Source organism: Saccopteryx bilineata, chromosome 2 (genome assembly GCF_036850765.1).
Source record: "Saccopteryx bilineata isolate mSacBil1 chromosome 2, mSacBil1_pri_phased_curated, whole genome shotgun sequence".
NCBI classification, from domain to species: domain Eukaryota; kingdom Metazoa; phylum Chordata; class Mammalia; order Chiroptera; family Emballonuridae; genus Saccopteryx; species Saccopteryx bilineata.
In genome coordinates, this window is record NC_089491.1 from 342,958,024 (window position 1) to 342,981,192 (window position 23,169).

The following is a 23,169-nucleotide window of genomic DNA, read 5'->3' on the forward strand; positions in this document are numbered from 1 at the left end:
GCAAATGGTTGTTTAGTTTCTTTCGGTTAAACCTTTACTATCAAAATTAGATTTGAATTACTGTAAAAATGCAAAAATTAAAGACTTTGGTGTTATGAAAATTTAAGTGAAATACTTATTTCTCCTCTTAATTCTTTTCTATAAATTAGTTATTGGTCATCCTTTCTGGGTACTAGTTTTCTTAACATCGGCCTGGTTAACAACAGTGACCTGAGCAGTGCCAGCAACGTGGACTAGAGATGTTTCTTACAGCAGTCAGCCATGTAAAGTGCTCCTTATGGTATAAATGACAGACAGTTTAGAGACCTCTGTGTGAAACAGATGAACATAATTTGATAGTGCTTTTATTTCTGCAAGCCAAAAGTTTGCCTCATGCCACCGTTTCCCATTTGTGGTATCAGCAAATGTCTGACAGTGATATAAAAATAGGAGATTTAGATAAAACAGGAGAAGTAACTGAACAACAAATTTATTTCTGGTTAGTGACCTCAGTCATTTCTGCTGGACAGGAAAGATGCAGGACAGGTGCCTTCCTTGTTTCTCGCTGCCCTACCACGTGGTCCTGACCTCAGTGACATGACCCAGTGTGGATCTGTTATGCCACTGTTCGGTGGGGTAGCAGTCCAACACAGGCCTCGCTGTGCTCAAATCAGGGTGCTGGCAAGGACTGCACTTCTGGAGGCTTCAGGGGACAACTATGTCCTTGCCTTTCCAGCGTCTAGAAGGTCCCCATGTTCGACATCCATCTTCAAAGCCAGGAGGGTTGCATCTCTCTCTGCCCATCATTCCGTAGTCAGATGTGCCTCTCAACAGCTCCACCATCCATAATAATCCACCCAGATCTGGGCTCTAAGCTTGGTCACATCTGCCAAGTAACATACTCTCAGGTTCTGGGGATTAGGATGTGACATTTTAGAGGGCATTATTCTCCCTGCCATTATGTGGAAATAGCACAGTGTTTCATTCAGAGAAAGTATTTTTTAAACATGCTTATAATTGGTTAGATGTCTTTAAGAAGCTTTCAGTTGGGTATTTTATAGGGAAGAGTTGTACATATTTTTTTTAAAACCCCATTTTATCTGTTTGGATTTGAACCTCCTTATTAAAGCTAACTTCATTCTCCTTTGTTTACTTTGATAGTGATAACCTGCTAAGGAGAGCAGCCTGTCAAGAAGCTCAGGTAATGCTGTTGACCGGGAAACCATTAAAAGCACCTTATCTCCATCCTGCAGATAACTTGGGCTTGCTCAGTTCCTCCTATCCTGAGGTCTATTTTTGCCCACTATCAGGGGATGCATCAGGCTGAGCGCCAGCTGAATAGAGCCGAAGGAAGTTAACCATCTGGTGAAGAGCAGCTCCAACATCCACCTCTTTAGGCTTGTTTACTTGTGGATCGGTCCTAGGAGCACGTGGGCGGTAGCTCTGGGAAGCGGTTCCTGCCTGCCCTTGTTCTTGAGGATGGGGCTAATCCCTGAATCATCCCGGACCCGAATAACTCCCGGGGATATCAGTTCAGAGCAGGCGTTCCCTCTCAAAGTCAAATCTTAAAACTATTGGTTCGTATTTTTAAAGCCTGTCTCTTCTAGCACAACTGACTCATCCCATGTGCACTGTAATCCCAGTCCCATGATCAAGCGCTTAAATATTCATGTATCTCGCCATATTAGTTACAGTTGAGTTGTAAATATTTTCAATTTCAAGACCACATTTTTGTTCCCTCCCCTCCAGATGTGTCCAATATAACTTGCAGGTGCATATTCATGACTGAGTTGCCTTTTTGTTACATGTCATTTAAGTTTGTGATGTCAGAAATACCAGGAAAGAAACAGGAAGTCAAGAAGGTATGATGCATGTAGTAGCAGATGTGGATGGCAATCCTGACACATTTTTGTGAATGATAACAATAGATACTATTAGTAAACTCCTCTCTTAAGTGGTTGTGTAGCTGTTCTAAATCTGTGTTTTCAGGATTTGATGACTGTTTTGCTTGTTTTAGCTCATGGCTCTAAATTGTTTTGGAAATTATCTCAAATAAATTTTATATTAAAGTTGAGGTATTCCCCACCCCAAGCTAATTTTCTTTTCATTTTTAAAAAAATTTATTTAAGTGAGAGATAGAGAGGCAGAGACACACATGTGCCCCAACCTGGAGCCACCTGGCAAGCCCCGTACTGAGTGATGCTCTGCCCATCTGGGGCCACTGCTCCATTGCTCAGCAACCGAGCTATTTTTAGGTCCTACGGCAAGGCCATGGGGCCATCCTCAGTGCCTGGGGCCAACTTACTCAAACTGTTTGAGCCATGGCTGTGGCAGGGAGGGAGAGAGAGAGAGAGGAGGGAGAGGATTGGAGAAGTAGATGGTCACTTTTGTGTGCCCTGACCGGGAATCAAACCTGGAACTTCCACATGTTGGGCTGACATTCTGCCACTGTGCCAACTGGCCAAACGGCCCCAAACTAATTTTCATTAGCTACTAGAAAATTATCTTGGGAGAGGCATGCTTTCTTTCTCTCTTTAAGAAAGAATGGTCATAGGGTCCTCCCTTTCTTAAGATAGAAGCCTCCACCTCTGTTCTGAATTCCATCTCCTCTTACGTTTTCAGAGACCATGTTCCTTGAGTTGTTGTTCCCTTTATAAACGTCCCTCTTCTCACTGTTCTGAGTCTCCACTTCCAACACACACTTAGTTCCTGCTATCTGATTAAAGTGAGTGCATCCTCGGAGCCTCCTCTAGTTCCTCTTCCTGTTTAGGTTATGTCCTTTCCTTTCCAGTCTAAATTCTTGAAAGCGTATGACTCTTTTAATGTCATGTAAGCTTAGCTCACTATCGTCTTCACTGCTGTAAACCCTAGGCTTGAGTTGCAAGTAAGAATTCTAGAGACCAGAAATCCAGACACGGAGGAATGATCTGGAACTGCAGGTCGGAATCACGCAGGCATGAGAATGTGGTTAATTATATTATGTCAGCCACACTCCAGAAATGGTAGGGGTAGAACAAGAACAAATTACATTTGGAGATTTGGCAGCAAAATGTCAAGGTCTAATTCAGGAAGAGTTAAAACAGAGCAGAAATTATAATGTACAGATTTTTTTTAAACAAAGAAATTGTGTCTTTTTGAAGTATAGAGACAAAGTTTATTTTTCTAAAGCAAGAAAGAGACAGTGGTGAGACAGGATCTCCAGTGGGCTGTCAGGAGGAGGCTGTCAGGACTTAGAGTCAGCTATTTCATAAAAACCTTGTTATTAACTTTCACTTTTCCCTCTATTTACTTTGAAATTCTGTGCCAGAATTCTGCCTTCTCTGCCCAGACTTGCTCCCCACCATCTAAGACTCAAAATTTAGCCCTTTGCAGTGCTTTCCTGTTCATCCTTCTTATTGATCTTGCCCTGTCGGATGGGAGAGCAGAAGCTCCATTAGTCCCCGCACCCAGACCTCTGTCCTCGTCCCTCCTCTGCTCTGCAGAGCTGACAACATAAGAAAAGTGTGGGTGCTGCAGGTCGATGTCAATTCTAGGCTGTCATATATTAACATTGTGACTTTGACTTAATCCTTCTGAATCTTGTTTTTCTAATCTATTAAAATGGGAATATTTAAGACCTCGGTGTCTGAGAACTAAGAATAATGTGTGAAAGCGGTCGTCAGTAGGTGCACAGTAAACACAAATTGCATTTCTTTTCCTGTGACAGCTGATGCTGTTCAGTTATCACACAGGGTAGCAAGGAGGAGGAGGCAGATAGAGTATTAGGTTTATTTTATATATATAGATATATAAAGATATGAAGATTAATTGGTACCACAAAGAGTCCTCATGAATAACTGTTAGTAATAAGCTGAAATAGAAAACGATTGCACCTTGAAAACTAAAGACACATAGATTAAAATTTGTGTGTGTTTATAATAAATCTATCCATATCTTATGGAGAAGACAAAAGTTACCTCTAGTAAATCAGGGTTTGTCTATTACAATATCAAATTCCAAATTCGGCTCATTAATAAAGGTACACTTCTTTGTTGTAGTTTATTGTGTTTTTGTTAATATGAAATAATAAAAGAACATTTTTTCCCCCTACAGTAGATAGTGTATCTTCTGGAAGTAAATTCTTTTGGAATGAAAGAATATGTGTGATCACTAACTGAATAAAAGGACATTTACTTAAAAGTTTTCCTTTTTCCTCCTTAGGTGTTTGGCAATCAACTCATTCCTCCCAATGCACAAGTGAAGAAGGCCACCGTCTTCCTCAATCCTGCAGCTTGCAAAGGGTAAGTGATTGGTTATGTATTCAGTAGGTGACTTGATACATATTTAGTTTTTACTGCCTCAGGCACTAAAAATAGCTCGGTTGTGAGCATGGCCACAGATGGGCAGAGCATCAGCTCCAGATATAGGTTGCCAGGTGGATCCCGGTCAGGGTGCATGTGGGAAGTCTGTCTATCTCCCTCCTCTCATTTGAAAAGAAGAAAAAATAAATGAAAGAAAGAAGACTGAGTAAATGTGGATGTAAAAGTAAGATATTCGGCTAGTGGACTGTTTTGAAAGTACTAGTTTGTTTCTAATGTGACAGTTGGAAACATTTTGGTAAAAGACAGGTCAACTGACTGGTATGTTTAACATTTATTTAGCCTCAAGACTACACCATTGGAGACTTTTTGCAACTTCTGCATCCCTGATTCCTATGCTTTTTCAAATCCTGACCTGATTTGGACAAGAATCACTATCAGAGTGATGTGTGTGACACTTAAAAAATACAAAAACTCTTCTAAGGGCTTTTAAACTACTTCTCTTATCACAAGACATCACAATCATGTCATTTTTCCCCCTCTGACTTAGTAGGGGTGGGTTTATTCATTCATTCATTTGTGCGTTAATTCACCAAATATCAATACTATTAAGCATGTTCTACCTGTGCCAGACTACTCCTAGAGGCCAGGGGATTCGGGGACTAATGAGATTTGGTGTCTGTTTTTACAAGGCCTCTAGTCTGGTCCCTAAGGTTGTCTTGCAAAACACACTAATCATCATGCAAAGCCAGGGGTGTGCATAGAGCTGGGGAAGCACAGGGAAGGGCATGACCTGCCTGGGAGTCCGGTGCAAGCTGCTGATCATCCAACAGTGAGATGGTTTCTAACTGTTCTCTATCCTAGAAGAAATGTGGCCCTCATGGAAAAGGACTGCTCTTTCTCCAGGGATTTTACTGCAGGTTTGAAATTTAAGAAATGGAGATAGTATTTGAAATTGTTACAAATGATGCAGTTTCTCCCCCAAAGGTTGTGTCTGCTGTTTTAGACTTAAACAATATTGTTTGGTTCAGTCTGTGCCCTGGGGCCATATGAAAACTGTTACAGTGAATACATTATCTTCCTTCCGCCACTGGAGCCTAAACAAATTCCTTGAGGACTCAATACAGCCCACTTAACTTACAAGGATTTTTGTCTGCTTTGTCTTGCAGTATCTCCAGCTCCCTCGCCTCTCTAGTATGTAGTAGGTGCTCAGTGAATACATACTTGGTGAATGAATCCGACCTTGTAGCCTGAGTGGAGCCACGTGGTGTACATTATTCCTCTAGAGGAACTGGGCTGGGAACTGAAGCATCCCAGTGGATAAGAGCTTATTGTGTTAGACAAAGGGTAACAGACTCCTGGAGGCTCCCGAGTGAGGGAGTCAGTTCCTATCCATAGACACTCATTTCTCATTGATAAACCTCCTGTACTTGAACAAAGTAAAGGGAAGCGTGTTCCTTAGTCTGATCCTTGTTCAGCACTAGAGAGAGTGGTTGGGCTTTTTGTTCCTCCTCTTAAGAACTTTGGTAAAATATTTGTATGTTTTCCTTTGTCTATACAGCAAAGCAAGGACTTTGTTTGAAAAAAATGCTGCCCCGATTTTACACTTATCTGGCATGGACGTGACTGTTGTTAAGGTGAGGACTGCGCCACAGGGTTGATTTCCTCCACGCTACTGCTCCTCATAACATAGCCTCCTCTCTGGGCTTTTTCACAGAAATCGCTTAAAACGAGAACAGAGAATTCAAGGTTGTGTACTTGTTCTGATAGTTCATCAAAGCAATTCCTTTGTTAAAAAGCATTATCGGCTTTTCATTTTCAGAGTAGGATTAGATGGGGGTGTCAACTTGATTCCTTTCGTGTGAAGATATTCGTCTTTTGGAAGATGAAAATTGTTATAACTGTAAGAACTCTTTAAAAAAACAAACTGCGAGTTTGAGTAATTAATTTCTTGCTAGTTCTGCAGACGGGTAAAATTTTTTTGTCTGGTGAAGAATTATCTCTGGTGAGGAATTTTACATGGTAAAACTTCAGAATTGGCAAGATTTAGGTGAGAAGAAAAGTGGATGAAAATAAGTTACAGGGAATTATGTTATCTCAGAAGATGTGTTTAAGACTATACTTTATTAATTGAATTTATTTTGGTGACATTGGTCAATAAATTTACATGGGTTTCCGGTGCAAGATATTTTAAAAATCAATCTTTTCTGTCTTTTGCCCAGACCACTTTATCCTTAACATTTATTAAAATTGTTGACCTATTTAGATTTATCTCCATACTATGTAGTTATCTATTGGTCATAACAAACGGCCTTGACAGCTGGTATTCTGCTTGAGTCTGTTGGTCAGCAGTCTGTGTTCAGAGCAGTTCTTTTGTATCTCCTTATTTTAGCTTTATGTCTATTAAAATTCAATATTTGGTTTTAGAGGCGGTGGCTTAGATGGTTCATTTAGTCTACATATGTATCTGTGATGAGATATCAGTGGAAATGGTAGTGCCTGGGTACATTTTGACTAACTTGAATCCTACATGTGCTTTGTGTATGGTATTCCTACGTGCAAGGATAGCTTCCTTTGATTAGCACAGTACAGTTAGGAGTGGTTACCTTGCTAGTTGCTTGACATACGGCTTTACAACAGTATTGTGGGGAAGCTATGATTGTGCCCTCCCCTAATACACATAGTTCCACTGATTAGGCAGTTAAGATCCCGAGGGCTGACGGCCACTCAGCCAAATAGTAGCAGAGCTGAGACTTCACCTAGGTCTCTTGGGATCCTAAATTGATGCTCTTTTCAGTCCCTTTGCCTCTACTCATTTGCATCTATACTGGACTTCCTGCTTTCAGACGGAAGGCGCTGGTACATGATGTCATAGAGTCTGCACTGGACTGGGAAGGGGTCCTGTGACAAGTTGACTGGATGGGTTCTGCAGGCCCTTCCGGCTCCAAAAGTGCAAAACTATGCAAGCCACATATAGTTGCTTTGTTAGCTGTTTAGTATTTCCTGTCTATCCATTGGGTGGAATTTAAGAAAACATTCAATGTACAACTTTAAAGAAAAAACCCTGTATTTTGAAACCTTTCACAGGTGGCCCTAGGATTATAAATTTACCAAAGGCTTCCTTTGTATTTCAGACAGATTATGAGGGCCAAGCCAAGAAACTCCTGGAACTGATGGAAAACACCGATGTGATCATTGTTGCCGGGGGAGATGGGACACTGCAGGAGGTAGGGCCACTTTGTGGTTTGACACCACTTGAAAGGTGAGGAAGGCAGACAGTTGATCTTAGAGCATTGGCGTGATGCGGATATAATTTAAGGAAATTCTTTTTTTTATTTTTATTTATTATTTTTGTATTTTTCTGAAGTTGGAAACGGGGAGGCAGTCAGACTAGACTCCCGCATGCGCCCGACCGGGATCCACCCGGCATGCCCACCAGGGGGCGATGCTCTGCCCATCTGGGGCGGTGCTCTGTTGCAACCAGGGCCATTCTAGTGCCTGAGGCAGAAGCCATAGAGCCATCCTCAGCGCCCAGGCCATCTTTGCTCCAGTGGAGCCTCGGCTGCGGGAGGGGAAGAGAGAGACCGAGAGGAAGGAGAGGGGGAGGGGTGGAGAAGCAGATGGGTGCTTCTCCTGTGTGCCCTGGCCGGGAATCGAACCCGGGACTCCCACACGCCAGGTTGACGCTCTACCACTGAGCCAACCGGCCAGGGCCTAGGAAATTCTTTATAATCCATTTCTAGGATTGTTTCTGAAACAAGTATGACATTATGTTTTTCACATGCGCTGTTTTTTTTAAGTCAGATAAAACTGAATAAAATAGGAAACCAAATGGTGGGTGGTGGGCACAATAAGCTTTTTATATATTGAAGATGGCTTGTATGGGAGTAGTAGTTTCGCCTATGACGAATGTGTCTTATAAAATAAACAAAGATTCCCTTAAAAGGGGCCTCTGCCCATTCTCACTTCATATCTGTCACGTGTTTTTTGAACTCCTAAGAGTACACTCAGAGGCAGAGGTCTCCATGTTCAGATGTGCACATCTGCCTTGTTCTAAAATTTCACATTCGTAATGCTTACTCGGTCCAGGAAGGGTTATCTTTTGTGTAATCTATGAGAACAGCACATTTATACCCATCTTCTAGAACATAAAACCTGGTTTGCTAAGGTCCTTATTGTACCATGGGCCTTGGGTCCAGAATGAGATTTAGTTTAGCTCTGATCCTGTTGGAGAGCTCTCTGTTTCAAGAGCCAGTACATCTTTTTTTTTTTTTTTTTTTTTTAATATTTTTTATTTCTTTATTTTAGAGAAGAAAGAGAGAGGGGAGGGAGGAAGAGCAGGAGGCATCAACTCCCATATGTGCCTTGACCAGGCGAGCTCAGGGTTTCGAACCAGCAACCTCGGCATTCCAGGTTGATGCTTTAGCCACTGCGCCACCACGGGTCAGGCCAGCAGTACATCTTTTGACATAGTTTCTAGGAAGAAAACAGGAACAAGTCTGTGAACCATGAAAATGGAATCCAGTTCTTTTGTGATAAAGGGAGTACACGTTGTTTATAATTTTTTTTTAACATTTGTAGGTTATTACTGGAGTTCTTCGAAGAGCAGACGAGGTAAGCTTTTAAGAAGAGTGATTGCATTTTAGCTTTTACATTTCTGGTTGTTTTTTTTAAGGGAGAGAGTGAAGAGGAAGAGAGATGAGAAGCATCAACTTGTAGTTACGTCACTTTTAGTTGGTCATTGATTGCTTCTCATACGTGCCTTCACTAGGGAGACTCGAGCCAAACTGATGACCCCTTGCCCAAGCCAGTTACCTTGGGCTTGAAGTCAGTGACCTTGTGCTTTAAGTCAGTGACCTTTGGGCTCAAGCCAGCGACCATGGGATCATGTTGATGGTCCCGTGCTCAAGCCGATGAGCCTTGCTCTAGCTGGATGAGGCCGCCCTCTAGCCAGTGACCTTCCTTCTTTTAGCTTTTTCCTCACTTTATATTTTAGGGTGGGCACAAGTTCTGCTTCTTGGATTTTAGAAAGACAAATATGGCTGCCTGTGTCCCTGGACACATGGGTTATTAACCCATGGTGGACTTTTCTGCTTTGGGAACCCAGAGTATCCCATAGCTTTTACCAAGAGTTCTTTAAAATATACAAGTTTTCTATACAATCTTTTTTCAAAGGATTCCTTTATAAATTGTGGTACATTCATATATGGGAAGCCACACAGAAGTTAAATGAAGGAACTAGATTTATAACTATTTACATGGTGGGATCTAAAAAAAGTGGTGAGTAGAAAAGACTGGTAGCCAATGGAGATTATGCATTTCTACAAAGTTTTAAAATGTACAAAACAAGCATCCTGTTAATGGATGCTTGGTGTAGTAAGGGGATAACACCGTGGACGGAAAGGCCTCACTCAACCTCGGGATGATGGCTTCCCCTGGCAGGGGACAGAGAGGAGCAGGATGAGATGTGACTTCAGTTGTATCTGTAGCATTTTATTTCTAAAGTATCTGAAACAAATACAGCAAAATATTTGTTACATTGGGCTCTTGGATGTATGAGTGTGTGTGATGTTATTTTAGATATTTTTCTACAATGGTTTAAAATATTTTGCAAACAACAAGAAAGAAGACCCTTCCTGGTCCCTTTGGTACTAACAGTGGATTGTCCTCAAAATAGCCTTTAGGAACCTTACAGTGTCTCTTTATTCATGGTATTTCAATCAGTGACAGTGCCGTTACCTTCTGCTACTCAGACTTGCTCACGCTCTTTGCCTTATTCATACTTGAGATAGTTGATCCAGCGCTGCACCTGTCATCCACTACTGTACCTGTATCAGATATTTTCAGTTGAATTTTATCTTCAACTTTTTCATTTAGTGTGACAACATAACAGTCTCTGTCACAGTTGTGTGCCTTTCTTTAATATCTTTAAGACCCTTCTTTTTTTTTTTAACTTTCTTTCAACCAGTTGCTATTAATGAGTACCAAAATTTTTCCTTCAAATTTAAAGTCATGTTGTTTTTATGGACTGCCCATTTAAAGAAAAAAACAACTGCTTGGCTAGTATTGCCTGATTGCTGGTCTAGGGCGTGGAAGGGAGGCAGGGAGGTGGACCCAGGGTCACTGACTGTTACTTGTCATAAGAGACACGTCTGTCCCTCTGTTCAGCCTGACTTTCTGACCATCACAATAAAACTTGCCTCTTCTTTTTTTCTCCCCAGGCTACCTTCAGCAAGATTCCCATCGGATTTATCCCCCTGGGACAGACCAGTACTTTGAGTCAGACTCTCTTTGCCGAAAGTGGAAACAAAGTCCAGTAGGTCGTCAACGTGATGGAGCATTTGTGGCTGAGCAAGCCTGGGAATGGGAGATTGCAAGCTGCACTTGGGAGACTGTGCAGCTGGGAGCCAACAGAGTTAGCGTGTCTCTAAGCAGGGCGGCTTTGAGGCCAAAGGCAAAATAAGGAATGGCTCTCTGTTAACCCCTTGTTTATATTTTGGGGCTGGGGAAGGAATAGCTTTCCTTTAAACCAGCCAATCAGTTTTTATTAAAATTTCACAGGTTCGTGTTGGTTCCTCCCACTAACCAATCAGATACTTCTTCTAGGCTAGACTGACAACTAGCAAACCTTAAAGCAGAAGCATAGAAGCACCTCCCCCCAGCACGGGGATGACAATGCCCTGGGAAGATTCTAAGTGGCTAGAAATTGAGTGGGAGGGCTGAGGGCTCAGTGCGCTCCTGGAATGTGCAGATGAGCCCATGAATGCTCTAGCATTTAGCAGAATAAGCTAAATGGGAGCGGGCTTTCCTGTTTGATACGGTATGATGTCCAACTTCCTTTTCTCTCTTTCCCCATCGATACCTAGCTAGCTACCTGCCCGTGTTAACACGGGTGCTTAGCTCCTCCCCAGTCATCCCGAAGCCCGGTTCAGTTCGCCATATTTTTTATTCCCTGTTTAGGATTTCTCAGGGGCAGTAGACATAGCAATGAATTGCTCGGACAATTTTGCTTATCTAAAATAAAACCTATCTAGTTTGGATCTTGGTTCCTTTAGAGCACTAGTCTTTCCCTTTGTATCAGTACAGATTATTTAAACTGCTTCGCCAATACTCTCAAATCCAACACTCTCAAATCTGGCAGTGATCCGGAGGGATACCGTGCTCCTTGGAGCACCCCCTGCCCATCCCAAAGCCAGTGGGTGCTCAGTGTGCCCACCCTCAAGGTCTTCACCTGCAGTTTTGGGGGAGCTGATTTCCCACTGTAGTTAGGTTGATGTTGTTGCTGCTTCTATTTCTAATTTAAAGATTTAGAAAACTTAATTTAGAGCACGTCTCAGGGCTCTTAGGTAATTAAACCAGTCTGTCCACCGTTCAGAATTGTGTAGACCTCTTAACATGGCAGATGCCTGAGGCTTTTGAAAAGAACAAGGCTTTGCTTTCTGCTCTGCTGTCTAGATTTGTTATACTGTGATTAGTGTGGAGGAAAAGGGAATCTCGAGTTGGGAATGTTGCAGGTAAATAATCATAAAAAATAGTTTATGTGCTATTGTGCTGATTTATTTAGAACTTGCAACTATTGCTGGAGAATGATAAATGTAAGGTTGCTTTTTAGCTGTCTTCTGCCAAGCAATTTTGGGGAAAAAATTTTAATATGGAAAGGCTTTTTTTAAGTTGCAATATTTATTTTTAAGGTCAGTCTCTCCAAAGCACTTCCTAAATCTTTCAAGGTGCTAACTACAACTCAGAATAAGTACAGTGCTTCATGACCCTTCCTGATAGCTTCTCACACAATTAACATATGCATGTCAGATTCAGCTAAGCAAGTGATCATCTGTCTTGCTTTTTCCTAAACTGAATCTCATTTTCTAAACTTCACAGGTAGTATCTGTACTGGGAGGGGGGGAATGGGGTAAAGGCATTTTCATAGAAAAATATGAGAAAGTAAAATAGGTCATTTATGTTCCAACTTGCTTACTAAGGAACCTAGAATGCAATCTAAGCATTTGCATTGACATGTAGATTTTGGGGTTTTAAAGTATCTTAAGGTTGTACCTAATGTTGTTAGCAACACTCATTGCAGATGGCTCCTGACTTAGTTGTTTACATTTGAAGCCTCGCCGCACTGGTGGGGGGATCTGGGGGACTCAGATATGGAGATGTGGGACTGCACTTGGGAATCCCTAGTCGTCCAATTGGTTTATCCAGAGCAGCCTCACAGGATGAAGAGAGCACACCTTTGGAGTTAGACCTGGAGACATTTTTTTTCTTTCTTTGCCACATGCTTGCTCTGTTATCTTTGTCATTTAATTTTATCTCTCTGAACTTCACTTTCTTTCCCAGTATTTGTCAAACGCACAACAATAGTATTTATTTCATAAGATTGTTAAAATTAAAAAAAAAAACACCAAAAAAAAACCCAGGTCCTGGCCGGTTGGCTCAGTGATAGAGTGTCAGCCCAGTGTGTGGAAGTCCCAGATTCAATTCCCGGCCAGGGCACACAGGAGAAGTGCCCATCTGCTTCTCCATTCTTTCCCCTCTCTTTTTTCTCTATCTCTCTCTTCCCCCTCCTGCAGCCAAGGCTCCATTAGAGCAAAGTTGGCCCGAGTGCTGAGAACGGCTCCATGGCCTCTGCCTCAGGCACTAGAATGGCTCCAGTTGCAATGGAGCAATGCCCCAGATATGCAGAGCATCACCCACGGTGGGCATGCCGGGTGGATCCTGGTCCAGCATATTTGGGAATCTGACTGCCTTCCCATTTCTAACTTCAGAAAAATACAAAAATAAATAAATAAATGACTGGTTAGATAAAATGTGATTATGCCTAGCAAACTACCCAATACATTGAAGACTTTCTGCACATTATTGAAAATTTATTTAGGATGGAAAACAGTAAATAACAAATAAGATGACTATACAATTACTGAGTCTAGATTCTATAATTAAATTCTCTTACAAACTGTTTCACTTTGAAAGTATTTATATTAAAAAAAAGGAAAGACCATTTTATAGGAGTTACAGTCATTTGCCAGGGAAAGGTGACTTTCATACCAAATTCACATTATTAATCAGAACTCTGCAGAGCAGAATAAATTAGAAGGGGCCATATTAGAAGAGGAGCTACCCTTTTTTGAATGGAAATTAATTTCTAAATAACTTCTGTCTTACAGGTATACTTAAACTCCAAGCACAATAATTTTTTTATCTTAGTACTAGTAAATAATATATTTATTTTTCTAAAAATATTATAACAGTAACAAAGGTAATAGAATACTAGTAACTGTAATGTATTGAATATATCAAAAATTTTTAATCCATTTATGAGTTCATAATGATACTAAGAAAAATAAAAATTAAAAATTCGTTGGTCACTTTTAGAGGATACTAGGGAATCAACTTATTTTGAAAATTGGTAAAGAAAAAAACAAGTATTTATGTTGATTTTCTCAATCTATATTTCAGGATGCTCAAATTGATGTTGAGGAAATGTTTCTCTTTGTACACCAATTAAATTAGGAAGGATAATAGAAATAAAAGATCACCACTTTGCAACTCTGTTAATAAATGTAGTGAATGATTATCATTGTTTTCTATCATCACAAAAAGACAATCAGAGTTTATTTATTTGCTGATGGAAATACACACCACCACCTATAGAGCATTTTTGCCAAAAACTCAAAGCTCATTTTCTATTTTAGATACTGGTTTTCAGGAAGTTCGGGAAGTGGAGACACATTATAATACCATGGAGATATTACAATTAGCAAAACCCAGAAACTCAGTGAGACAGCCCATTTCTTTATTAAGCAGGGAAAAGAGAAGAGGGAATCTATAGATTAGAAGAGACTTGAGACATAAACAAATTGCAATGTATAGCTCTTATTTGGATAATGATTTGAATAAAGAAAAAAATATATAAGTTAATTGGGGAAATTTCAACATTGATAAATGTATGTTGATCTAGAAGGATTACTTAAATGTTTTAGATAAGATAATGGCATTTTATGTTTTTTTAAGAGCAGTTTTTTTAGAGATACAGAAGGAAATATTTGTGGATATTTATAGATATGAGGTGTAGGTTTTATATTGGTCAGCAAATGGATGTAAATCATCACTAAGCTTGTGGAACTTCTAAGTCTCCAGGAGGAGGCAGATGATGTAAAGAAAAATGTAACTTGTGAAGGCAATGAACACAGTTCAGTGACGAAGTACAGGAAGGGCTTCGTCTAGGCTGGTAGGGCAGGTGCGGCGTTCCAGCCAAGATCTGCGGGTGGGCGCACTGGTGAGGAGACAGTCGTGTCTGATATGGGTTTGCTCCTTCCTGCTCCATGGGCAGATCTCTTATTATTGACTTATTGTTTCTTTTGCCGACTCTCTGTTGTGTATTAATGTATGTCTAGCCTTCGGTCCAGTAGGGTATGAACCCTAGAACTATTTCCAAGCCTGGAATAGTTTCATGTCCTGAATGGATGTTGGTGGTACATATCTTTTTTACCTATAGCTTTTCAGCTGACTTTCAGAATGTAAATAGGAACAGTATTGTGTCTTTGAACAAAAGCATCTACAATTAAAACAAAGTATATCCTAGTAATCTTGGAATATAAGTGAAGTATATCTGGGGTTCTGGATTCTATTTTACTAAGATAGCTCCCATCACATCTCGTCCTTTAGTTAGCCTCTGGTTGTTGTTAGCCTAATAAGAAATATTGCTTTGTGAAGTGCTTGAATTTCTTAAAATGAATGAAACATGTTCTTGTTCTGTTGCCACTTATTTAAGTGGTATCGTATTTTCCAGGATCAGACATAAGGGAAAGACTCCATCCATGTTAAGTAAATAAGTGATTGGAACCTGTGTAAACTTGTTTTTGCCAAAGCCTTCCCTTCACATATCTCTCAGAGCCTCCCAGTATATCTGTATCACTCACTCTTTATACGTCTCTGTTCCATTTTCTCAGAGTATGTTGAAAGACTCTGTCGTGTTTTCCTGGCCAACCATTAGTACCGTGGGCAGCAGTGTGTAGGGGGCGGGAACAGGGGTGTTGCTTGTTTCTCACAGCATGACCGTTTCCTTCTCATCTTGCAGACATATCACTGATGCCACACTTGCCATTGTGAAAGGAGAGACAGTTCCACTTGATGTCTTGCAGATCAAGGTAAGATCCCTTCTTGAGTTTGAAAATATTGGCAAAGTAATATACAGAAAGAAAATAAAATGTCACAGTTCAAATGAGAAAATGAGGTAATGAAAACAAGTCCCTCTTCTTACCCTTTTCTGCCCCAAGTAGAAATCCCCAGAGAAAAATTATTTTACCTGTTTATTCTTGTTACCACCATAAATATGCTTACGATGCTGCTTTTTAAAAAAAATTTAAGTATACATAAAATTTATAATTGTTACCAGTTTTAAGTGTACAGTTCAGCAGTGTTAAGTATATGATACTAGTTTATGATTTATCAACTTTAGACTTCATCTCCTGGCCTCTTTGTTGTGTATAAGCATTCCTCTGTAGCTTTTCCCGATGGAGTTGTGATATATTTCAGAGTACCTAGGAAGTAACTGGAATTCTTTATGTTTTTCTCTCAAATGCACTGATTTTGTGACTTGATGACACCGGTGTCAGATTTCCACGGGCTCTGTACTGCTGACTCAGTACACAGAGCAGGAAGCAGCAGACTTTTCAGATCAGTGCCTGGAAGACCTGACACAGCGGCCTCTGCTGTGCGTTCTGGGGCAGCCAGTGAAGCGGAGTTGTCTTCTCTTTTTTCCTCACTCCTGGAAATGGCTCTCAGAATATGGGGAAAGCATTACCAATAGGCAAAGCCTGGTCCATAGCATGACAGCTGAAGCCCTCTTTTTTTTATATATTATTGATTTTTTTTTTGAAAGAGACAAACACTGATCTGTTCTATTTATTTATGCACTCATTGGTTGATTCTTGTAAGTGCCCCAACTGGGGATCGAACCTGCAATCTCCACATGTCAGAACAATGCTCCGAGTTACCTGGCCAGGGCCTCCTCTTCTTTTAAAAACAAACCCAAAACCCTGCTAAACATGTAACTGAAGAGTCTCCCTAAAAAGAAGTCATCCTTGGAATCTGTAATAATTCTTGGAAGCTTTAATTTAGCTTTTTCCTTTTGTTCTGTGTGAGTTCGCATCTCATTTGGACCTCCAATTCCATGAAGAAGGCAAGATCTGTACTGGAATCTTATTTCACAAATTAAAAAAAAAAAGTGGCCCTGGCCGGTTGGTTCAGTGGTAGAGCGTTGGCCTGGCGTGCAGAAGTCCCGGGTTCGATTCCCAGCCAGGGCACACAGGAGAAGCACCCATCTGCTTCTCCACCCCTCCCCCTCTCCTTCCTCTCTGTCAGGACCCCCTCTGTCCTCCCCCAGTCCTCGCTGACTGCAGGGCACCCCCTCCGCCCCCCCCAGTCCTCGCTGACTGCAGGGCACCCTCTCCTGTCTCTTCCCCTCCCGCAGCCGAGGCTCCATTGGAGCAAAGATGGCCCGGGCGCTGGGGATGGCTCCTTGGCCTCTGCCCCAGGTGCTAGAGTGGCTCCGGTCGCAACAGAGCAACGCCCCGGAGGGGCAGAGCATCGCCCCCTGGTGGGCAGAGCATCGCCCCTGGTGGGCGTGCCGGATGGATCCCGGTCGGGCACATGCGGGAGTCTATCTGACTGTCTCTCCCCGTTTCCAGCTTCAGAAAAATACAAAAATAAATAAATAAGTAAAAAATGAAAAAAAAAAAAAAGTTAAAGAGTTCCCTACTCATGTGACTGGTTGTGCTGGGGACAGAAGTAGAAGTGAGATTTTCTATTGTGTGGTCCGTGCTCTTTCCACTTCACCGTTTCCAGGTGATGTGGCTCGCGAATCTTTTTTTTTTTTTTTTTTTTACCGAGACATAGAGTCAGAGAGAGGAATAGATGGGGACAGACAGACAGGAATGGAGAGAGATGAGAAGCATCAACCATCAGATTTTCGTTGTGACACCTTAGTTGTTCATTGATTGCCTTCTCATACGTGCCTTAACCGCAGGCCTTCAGCGGACAGAGTAACCCCTTGCTCGAGCCAGCGACCTTGGGTCCAAGCTGGTGAGCTTTTTGCTCAAGCCAGATGAGCCCACGCTCAAGCTGGCGACCTCGGGGTCTCGAACCTGGGTCTTCCGCATCCCAGTCTGATGCTCTATCCACTGCGCCATCACCTGGTCAGGCATCACCTGTGAATCTTCACAGGCATCTTCTCAAGATAGATGTCTGTGATGCGTAGTGCTCGACTTTAAAGTAACTACCAGAAAGATATATGGCATTCTTCCTAGTCCTTTCTTTTGACTGGACTGTTTCAGACCCTGCCCACCCAGAGCCAGAGAGGGGTGCAGGGCAGCTGGTGAGGGTTAGCGCCATCCACTCTGCCCTCCCCCAGTCCCCGCTGACTTCAGGGCACCCCCTCCGCCCTCCCCCAGTCCCCGCTGATTTCAGGGCACCCCCTCCGCCCTCCCCCAGTCCTCGCTAACTGCAGGGCACCCCCTCCGCCCTCCCTCAGTCCTGGCTGACTGCAGGGCCCCTCCCCCCCTCCACCCTCCCTTAGTCCTGGTTGACTGCAGGGCACCCCCTCCGCCCTCCCCCAGTCCTCGCTGACTGCAGGGCACCCCCTCCGTCCTCCCCCAGTCCTCAGTCCTCAGTCCTGGTTGACTGCAGGGCACCCCCTCCGCCCTCCCCCAGTCCTCACTGACTTCAGGGCACCCCCTCTGCCCTCCCCCAGTCCTCGCTGACTGCAGGGCACCCCCTCTGCCCTCCCCCAGTCCTCGCTGACTGCAGGGCACCCCCTCTGCCCTCCCCCAGTCCTCGCTGACTTCAGGGCTCCCTTCTGTGAACCGGCTCTGCCTTCTCTGCAGATGCTGACTTCCCAGCTCCTCCTTTGTTTCTGTCCCTGCGTCTAGAATTCCTCAGGTTCCTAGATTAGGCATCTGTCCAGCTGGCAGGAATTATTTTTTTCCACTGTTCCTTGAGCATTTATTCCAGCCAGCTCTCCCAGTTATTTTCCTCTGCAAACCATGAGGCCATTTTCCTCGGGATTTTCTCCTTCCAGGAGAATCTGTGAACTGAGCAGCAAACCTTTTGCTCCTGAGATCTGGCCGTGTGTGCATTTCTGGTTTTGTTTACCGACCTGTCCGTCCCATAACCTGACTACCGCCCAGACCTTCATTGGCTGGGAGAACACACCATCCATCAGCTTCTACTCTGTCCATCAAAGCTCACTTGTTTCCTGTGTTTGCTCCAAGAGGGACTAGCCTCATTACTGACCCTCAGGCCTCTTAGGAGTCCTGGTGGCTGTGTCCATCAGCTGCTAGCTGGGCTTCTCTAGATCTTTTCACACACATTTCCTGTCGTCAGAGCCATCGCCACCCCTTGCTAGGACATAGTCCCCCAAATCAGTGGAACCTTGAGGTCACAAGGCTTCTCAGTTAATCTGAACAGAATATTCCTAAAATTCTTTGCCCCAGAAGCAGAAAAAGAAGAGTCTTGAGCCCCAGGCAGGAGTCTCAGCACTCGGTGCCCACACCGTGCGTGTGGGGAGCATCTAGACCAGCACCCTGAGGGTTGTCAGCCATGCACAATACCCTCCCAGACCAGAGCGGCACAGATAGCATCGCTGGGAGACGGCACCGTATCTCTCCTTTGGGAAATTTATAGTGCATGTTCACATATTCAAGACTCGAAGAGGAACTTCAGTAAGCATAACCTGTTCAAAACAATTAAGTTTGGCGTTTTCCAACTTACTTCACCATGAAATCTTCTATCAGTATTATTTTTAACAGTAGCAACACTTATTAACGTCGTATGGACCATTGGGGGATTTCACGCTTCTATTGGTCCAGCCAACTTACCTGGGTCCATTCCTCAGGCTAGAACACCCTTCTTCATTCCTGTCTCTCTCCACGCTTCTCCCCAGCCTCCCCCAATCCGAGCACCTTATTCTTTACAATTACTTTTGTTTTAGATGTTCTGTGTCTTCTTCCCAAGTGTCCATCCCCTTTGCTCCCCCCACACCTGCTCTACAGTGGCATCTGCTCCGTATTTCAGAACACTCAATACTTAGCTCTGTTGATTGAGCCGCTGGCATTGTATTGTTACTGTCTGTGTCTGAACACACACCACCACCACCCCCGCCATTGCACCTTGAGCCCTTTGAGGACAGACTTTTTTTTATCGCTGGTCCCCAATGTATAACATATATTTGTTAATGGAAATTCTGTGGAAACGAATGAATGAATGAATGATTAGCTTCATCTGGTCGGGGTGGCTGAAAGCCCCGCCCTTTTGCACACTGCCCAGTCGGCTCCAGGAGATGAATGCACCCCCAGTGCAGCCGGGGTGGCCCTGTTGTCACCCTTCGTCCTGCCACCCCTTATTCCCTTTCCCTCTGCTTGCACAGGGGCAGGAAGCAGAGCGGCAGGCTGGCCTTCTGCTCCTGCAGACACACAGGAATGAGAGGCACGTCTTTTACCTGCAGGCCTCCTGTTTGTGTGTGATCCTTCCAGAAGCCCCTCGCCTGGCTTCCCCATAGTGGGCTCGGGAGAAACCACGGGATGGGGGAGCACCCCGCCCTGAGACCAGTCCACAGATTCTCTCCAGGCTGGCAGCTCAGTGTCAGGCCCCTCCTGCTGCCCCAGTCTCCACGGTGGCCGTGGTGGAAGCCAGCAGGTCCTGCTCCCATGTAGGAGGGGAGTGTGGAGCTGTGTCTAGTGCAGCAGTTCTCTTTGGAACGCAGGGAACTCTGGGTGCTAGCTGGGGTTCTGAGCGACCGGAGAAGTCCCCTGTTCTGGGGTGTGTCTCACTCATCCTTTAGGGAAGGCCCCTCACAGAGCATTGACTCTCTGAGGCGGTGGCTCTCTTGTGTATGTTTTTTGTGCGTTTTTTGTGCTTATCTCACTGATGTGTTAGAAACTCACTGATTATAATCTATATGCAATATTTCGCCATAAAGCACTGAACTAAATCCAGATCACTTTGTAGCTAACTTATCATGACAGGTATCTGTTTCCTGTGTTCAGTGAAGCGTTCTGGAGTGCCGGATTTCAGTCCTGAGAGCTCTTGACCTTCTAAAGGGATTGCAGGCTTCAGTCACCTTGGCCTGGGACGTGTTCATGAGAACAGACATTCTGGCTGGTTCGACTGCTGACAGGTCCAAGAGCCGGCACCGTTAGGTCCTCCTTGATGCATAGTCTGATGTATGAGAATACGTTCTCTTGCCAGCCATTGAGAGAGTGTGGTTTTCTCAAGCACTTTTTCTGAACACTTAGTTGATTGCTTAAATCACCAGCTTCCTTTTAGAATCCTGGTGGATGAAAACGAGGCCGCGACCATTTGCTGCTCACTTCCCTGTAGAGAGTGGCAAGTTATTGTGACCATTCGTGTGAGTAAGATGTGTTTTACTTCCAGGGTGAAAAGGAGCAGCCCGTGTTTGCCATGACTGGCCTTCGCTGGGGGTCCTTCAGAGACGCCGGCATCCAAGTTAGCAAGTAAGGCCTTCCTCTGTGGGTGTGCGATGATTGTTTTCAGAAAAATCTTTCTCCTGTTCTGCCTTTGGGGCGTCAGTGTTCGCTGATCTTCTAGAAGCAGATCTGCTGGGTCTGGAGGCTGACTTGTGTTTGATTACTGGAGCGAGATTTGGATCCCCCATGCAGAAGGGCTGGTGGGAGCCCCTAGCTTGGTGTGGGCGAGGAAGAGGGGAATACATCTGTTTCTTGACAAACTGTTTGAGGCTCGAGCTACACTGAAGGGGACCTGGCTTACCTGTTATCCCACACCCCACTTACCTGGGGATCAAGTAAAAGGCACTGCCGGGCCACAGCGCTGGTGGGAGGACTCCCTGAGGGGTGTTCTTCCGGAGGGCCTGGGGCCGCTCAGGAAGAAGGGAGGTGGTACCTGGCTGTGCAGCGAGGTGGAAGCAATGGGCCTGGGTTAGGGGGGTGGCACTGAGAGGGCCGTGGCCGTGGCCGCAGACATGGTCTTATTTTTGGAGAGGCTGTTGTGCAACATGAAACTCAGCTTGGCGAGGGGGTGTGCCATGTGGTGTGTGATGTGGAGGCCATGTGGACAGTGGTTTCCTGTGGGGACACTGCGGGGACACTAAGGCTCATGTCATGTCCAGGATGTCGGTTTTTACCTTTCCACACAAACGGGCTGGCAGCTGTAGTGTAGGTGAATGGGCGATGCTGACTCTCACACCGCTCTCACCAGGGACCCAGAGGCGGATTAAGGTCAGTTGAGGCCCCAGGCACAGAAGAAAATATTGGGCCCCTTAAAAAAAGAGCAAGACACCCGGGTTTGATTCCTGGCCAGGGCACACAGGAGAAGCGCCCATTTGCTTCTCCACCCCTCCGCCGCGCCTTCCTCTCTGTCTCTCTCTTCCCCTCCCGCAGCCAAGGCTCCATTGGAGCAAAGATGGCCCGGGCGCTGGGGATGGCTCTGTGGCCTCTGCCCCAGGCGCTAGAGTGGCTCTGGTCGCAACATGGTAACGCCCAGGATGGGCAGAGCATCGCCCCCTAGTGGGCAGAGCGTCGCCCCTGGTGGGCGTGCCGGGTGGATCCCGGTTGGGCGCACGCGGGAGTCTGACTGTCTCTCCCCGTTTCCAGCTTCAGAAAAATGTAAAAAAAAAAGAAAAAAAAAAAGAGCGAGACAAGGAAAATAAAAATACATGTTAACCATATTTTTAAATAAATAAAAAATATTATGTACTATTAATGTTAAAATTTTGCATATGAAACCAAACTTGATGTCATTAGAAGACAGTGTAAAGTTGGGATTTTGTGGGGCCCTTCAGAAGTCGGGGCCCAGGCGTGCGCCTGGTGCACCCGCCGTTAAATCTGCCTCTGCAGGAACCCCTCTACCTCATAGGCGTTCCTGCAGCTTCTTCAGAGAAATCTCTGTGTCACTTCATTCTCCCTGCCATGATGTCCTGGTGGTGGGCCGTCAGAGGGAGAGACTGCTGTACTGTTTTGCCCTCTGTGCCCCTTAGTATTTCACATCTTTTCTGTTGCAAGTTCGCCAGGGTGATCTTGAGTCCCCAAGTCACCTCGTGCTCGATCTGCAGTGGCGAGTCATTCTAGCAACTCCCTGAAAGAGTCTGACACGGACACACTGCTTTCTGAAATGTGCTGACCAACGGGTTAGCGCACACCTAGACCAGTCCCTTTAGGAGTAGCTCACACACCGCCCATATTTTCATTGATTTCCAAGCAAGGAATTTTAAAGTTCCGGTTGTTACCCAGTGCCTCAGCCAGGACTCGGCATGGACTCGCTCTGCGTGTGATAGAAGAAACAGCAGGGAGGCAAGAAGTGACTTCCTAGCTGGCCGCTGTCAGTGTCGTGTCACAATTGCTCTCGGCACAGGTGACAGAACTGCAGACAGTTAGGGGTAAACCCTAGGCAGGACATGTTTCTGTCTGGCTATCTGGGAAAAGAAGCAAATTATTACATTAGCTGAAAAAAGCCCCAAAATAGTTGACCAAGGTCGTCATCGGTAGTATTCCAGGGTTAGCTTGAATAATAATTAGAGTGGCCCCACATGACTCAGTGGGTCTTAGCGAGACCCCTTGCTGTGGCAAGGCCCAGCGGGGTCCATCACCACCTCTAACTGCAGGATTGTGTGTCCTTCCTCTTGCACTCGGCTCAGGCTGTTGTCCGAGTGTCCCCAGCTCCTCGGCTGCCCCTCTCGCACAGAGCCAGTTCTTTCCCTCTGTCCCGGGTCCAAATCCAGCGCACCTGTCTTAATTTCATGCCCTGACTTTGTTCCTGTGCGGTCGTTGTACAAGCATGGCCATCCCAGTGATGTGAGGCCCTTCGTGATTTCTTGTTCCTCTTGACTCTCCCTGCCAATAAACAGTGATAGTTTATA

General features: G+C 44.4%; 1 protein-coding gene across 1 annotated transcript in view; it reads left to right on the forward strand.

Annotated features, from left to right (window-relative positions):
• The window catches only part of AGK (acylglycerol kinase), a 57,951-nt gene that overhangs the window by 23,078 nt on the left and 11,704 nt on the right, over nucleotides 1–23,169 (forward strand). Inside the window, exons 3-10 of the mRNA XM_066262468.1 lie at nucleotides 1,141–1,180; nucleotides 4,180–4,259; nucleotides 5,839–5,914; nucleotides 7,412–7,504; nucleotides 8,859–8,891; nucleotides 10,499–10,593; nucleotides 15,358–15,427; nucleotides 20,712–20,791. Of these exons, the coding sequence (XP_066118565.1) occupies nucleotides 1,141–1,180; nucleotides 4,180–4,259; nucleotides 5,839–5,914; nucleotides 7,412–7,504; nucleotides 8,859–8,891; nucleotides 10,499–10,593; nucleotides 15,358–15,427; nucleotides 20,712–20,791 (567 nt within the window). The remainder of the gene's footprint in view (nucleotides 1–1,140; nucleotides 1,181–4,179; nucleotides 4,260–5,838; nucleotides 5,915–7,411; nucleotides 7,505–8,858; nucleotides 8,892–10,498; nucleotides 10,594–15,357; nucleotides 15,428–20,711; nucleotides 20,792–23,169) is intronic.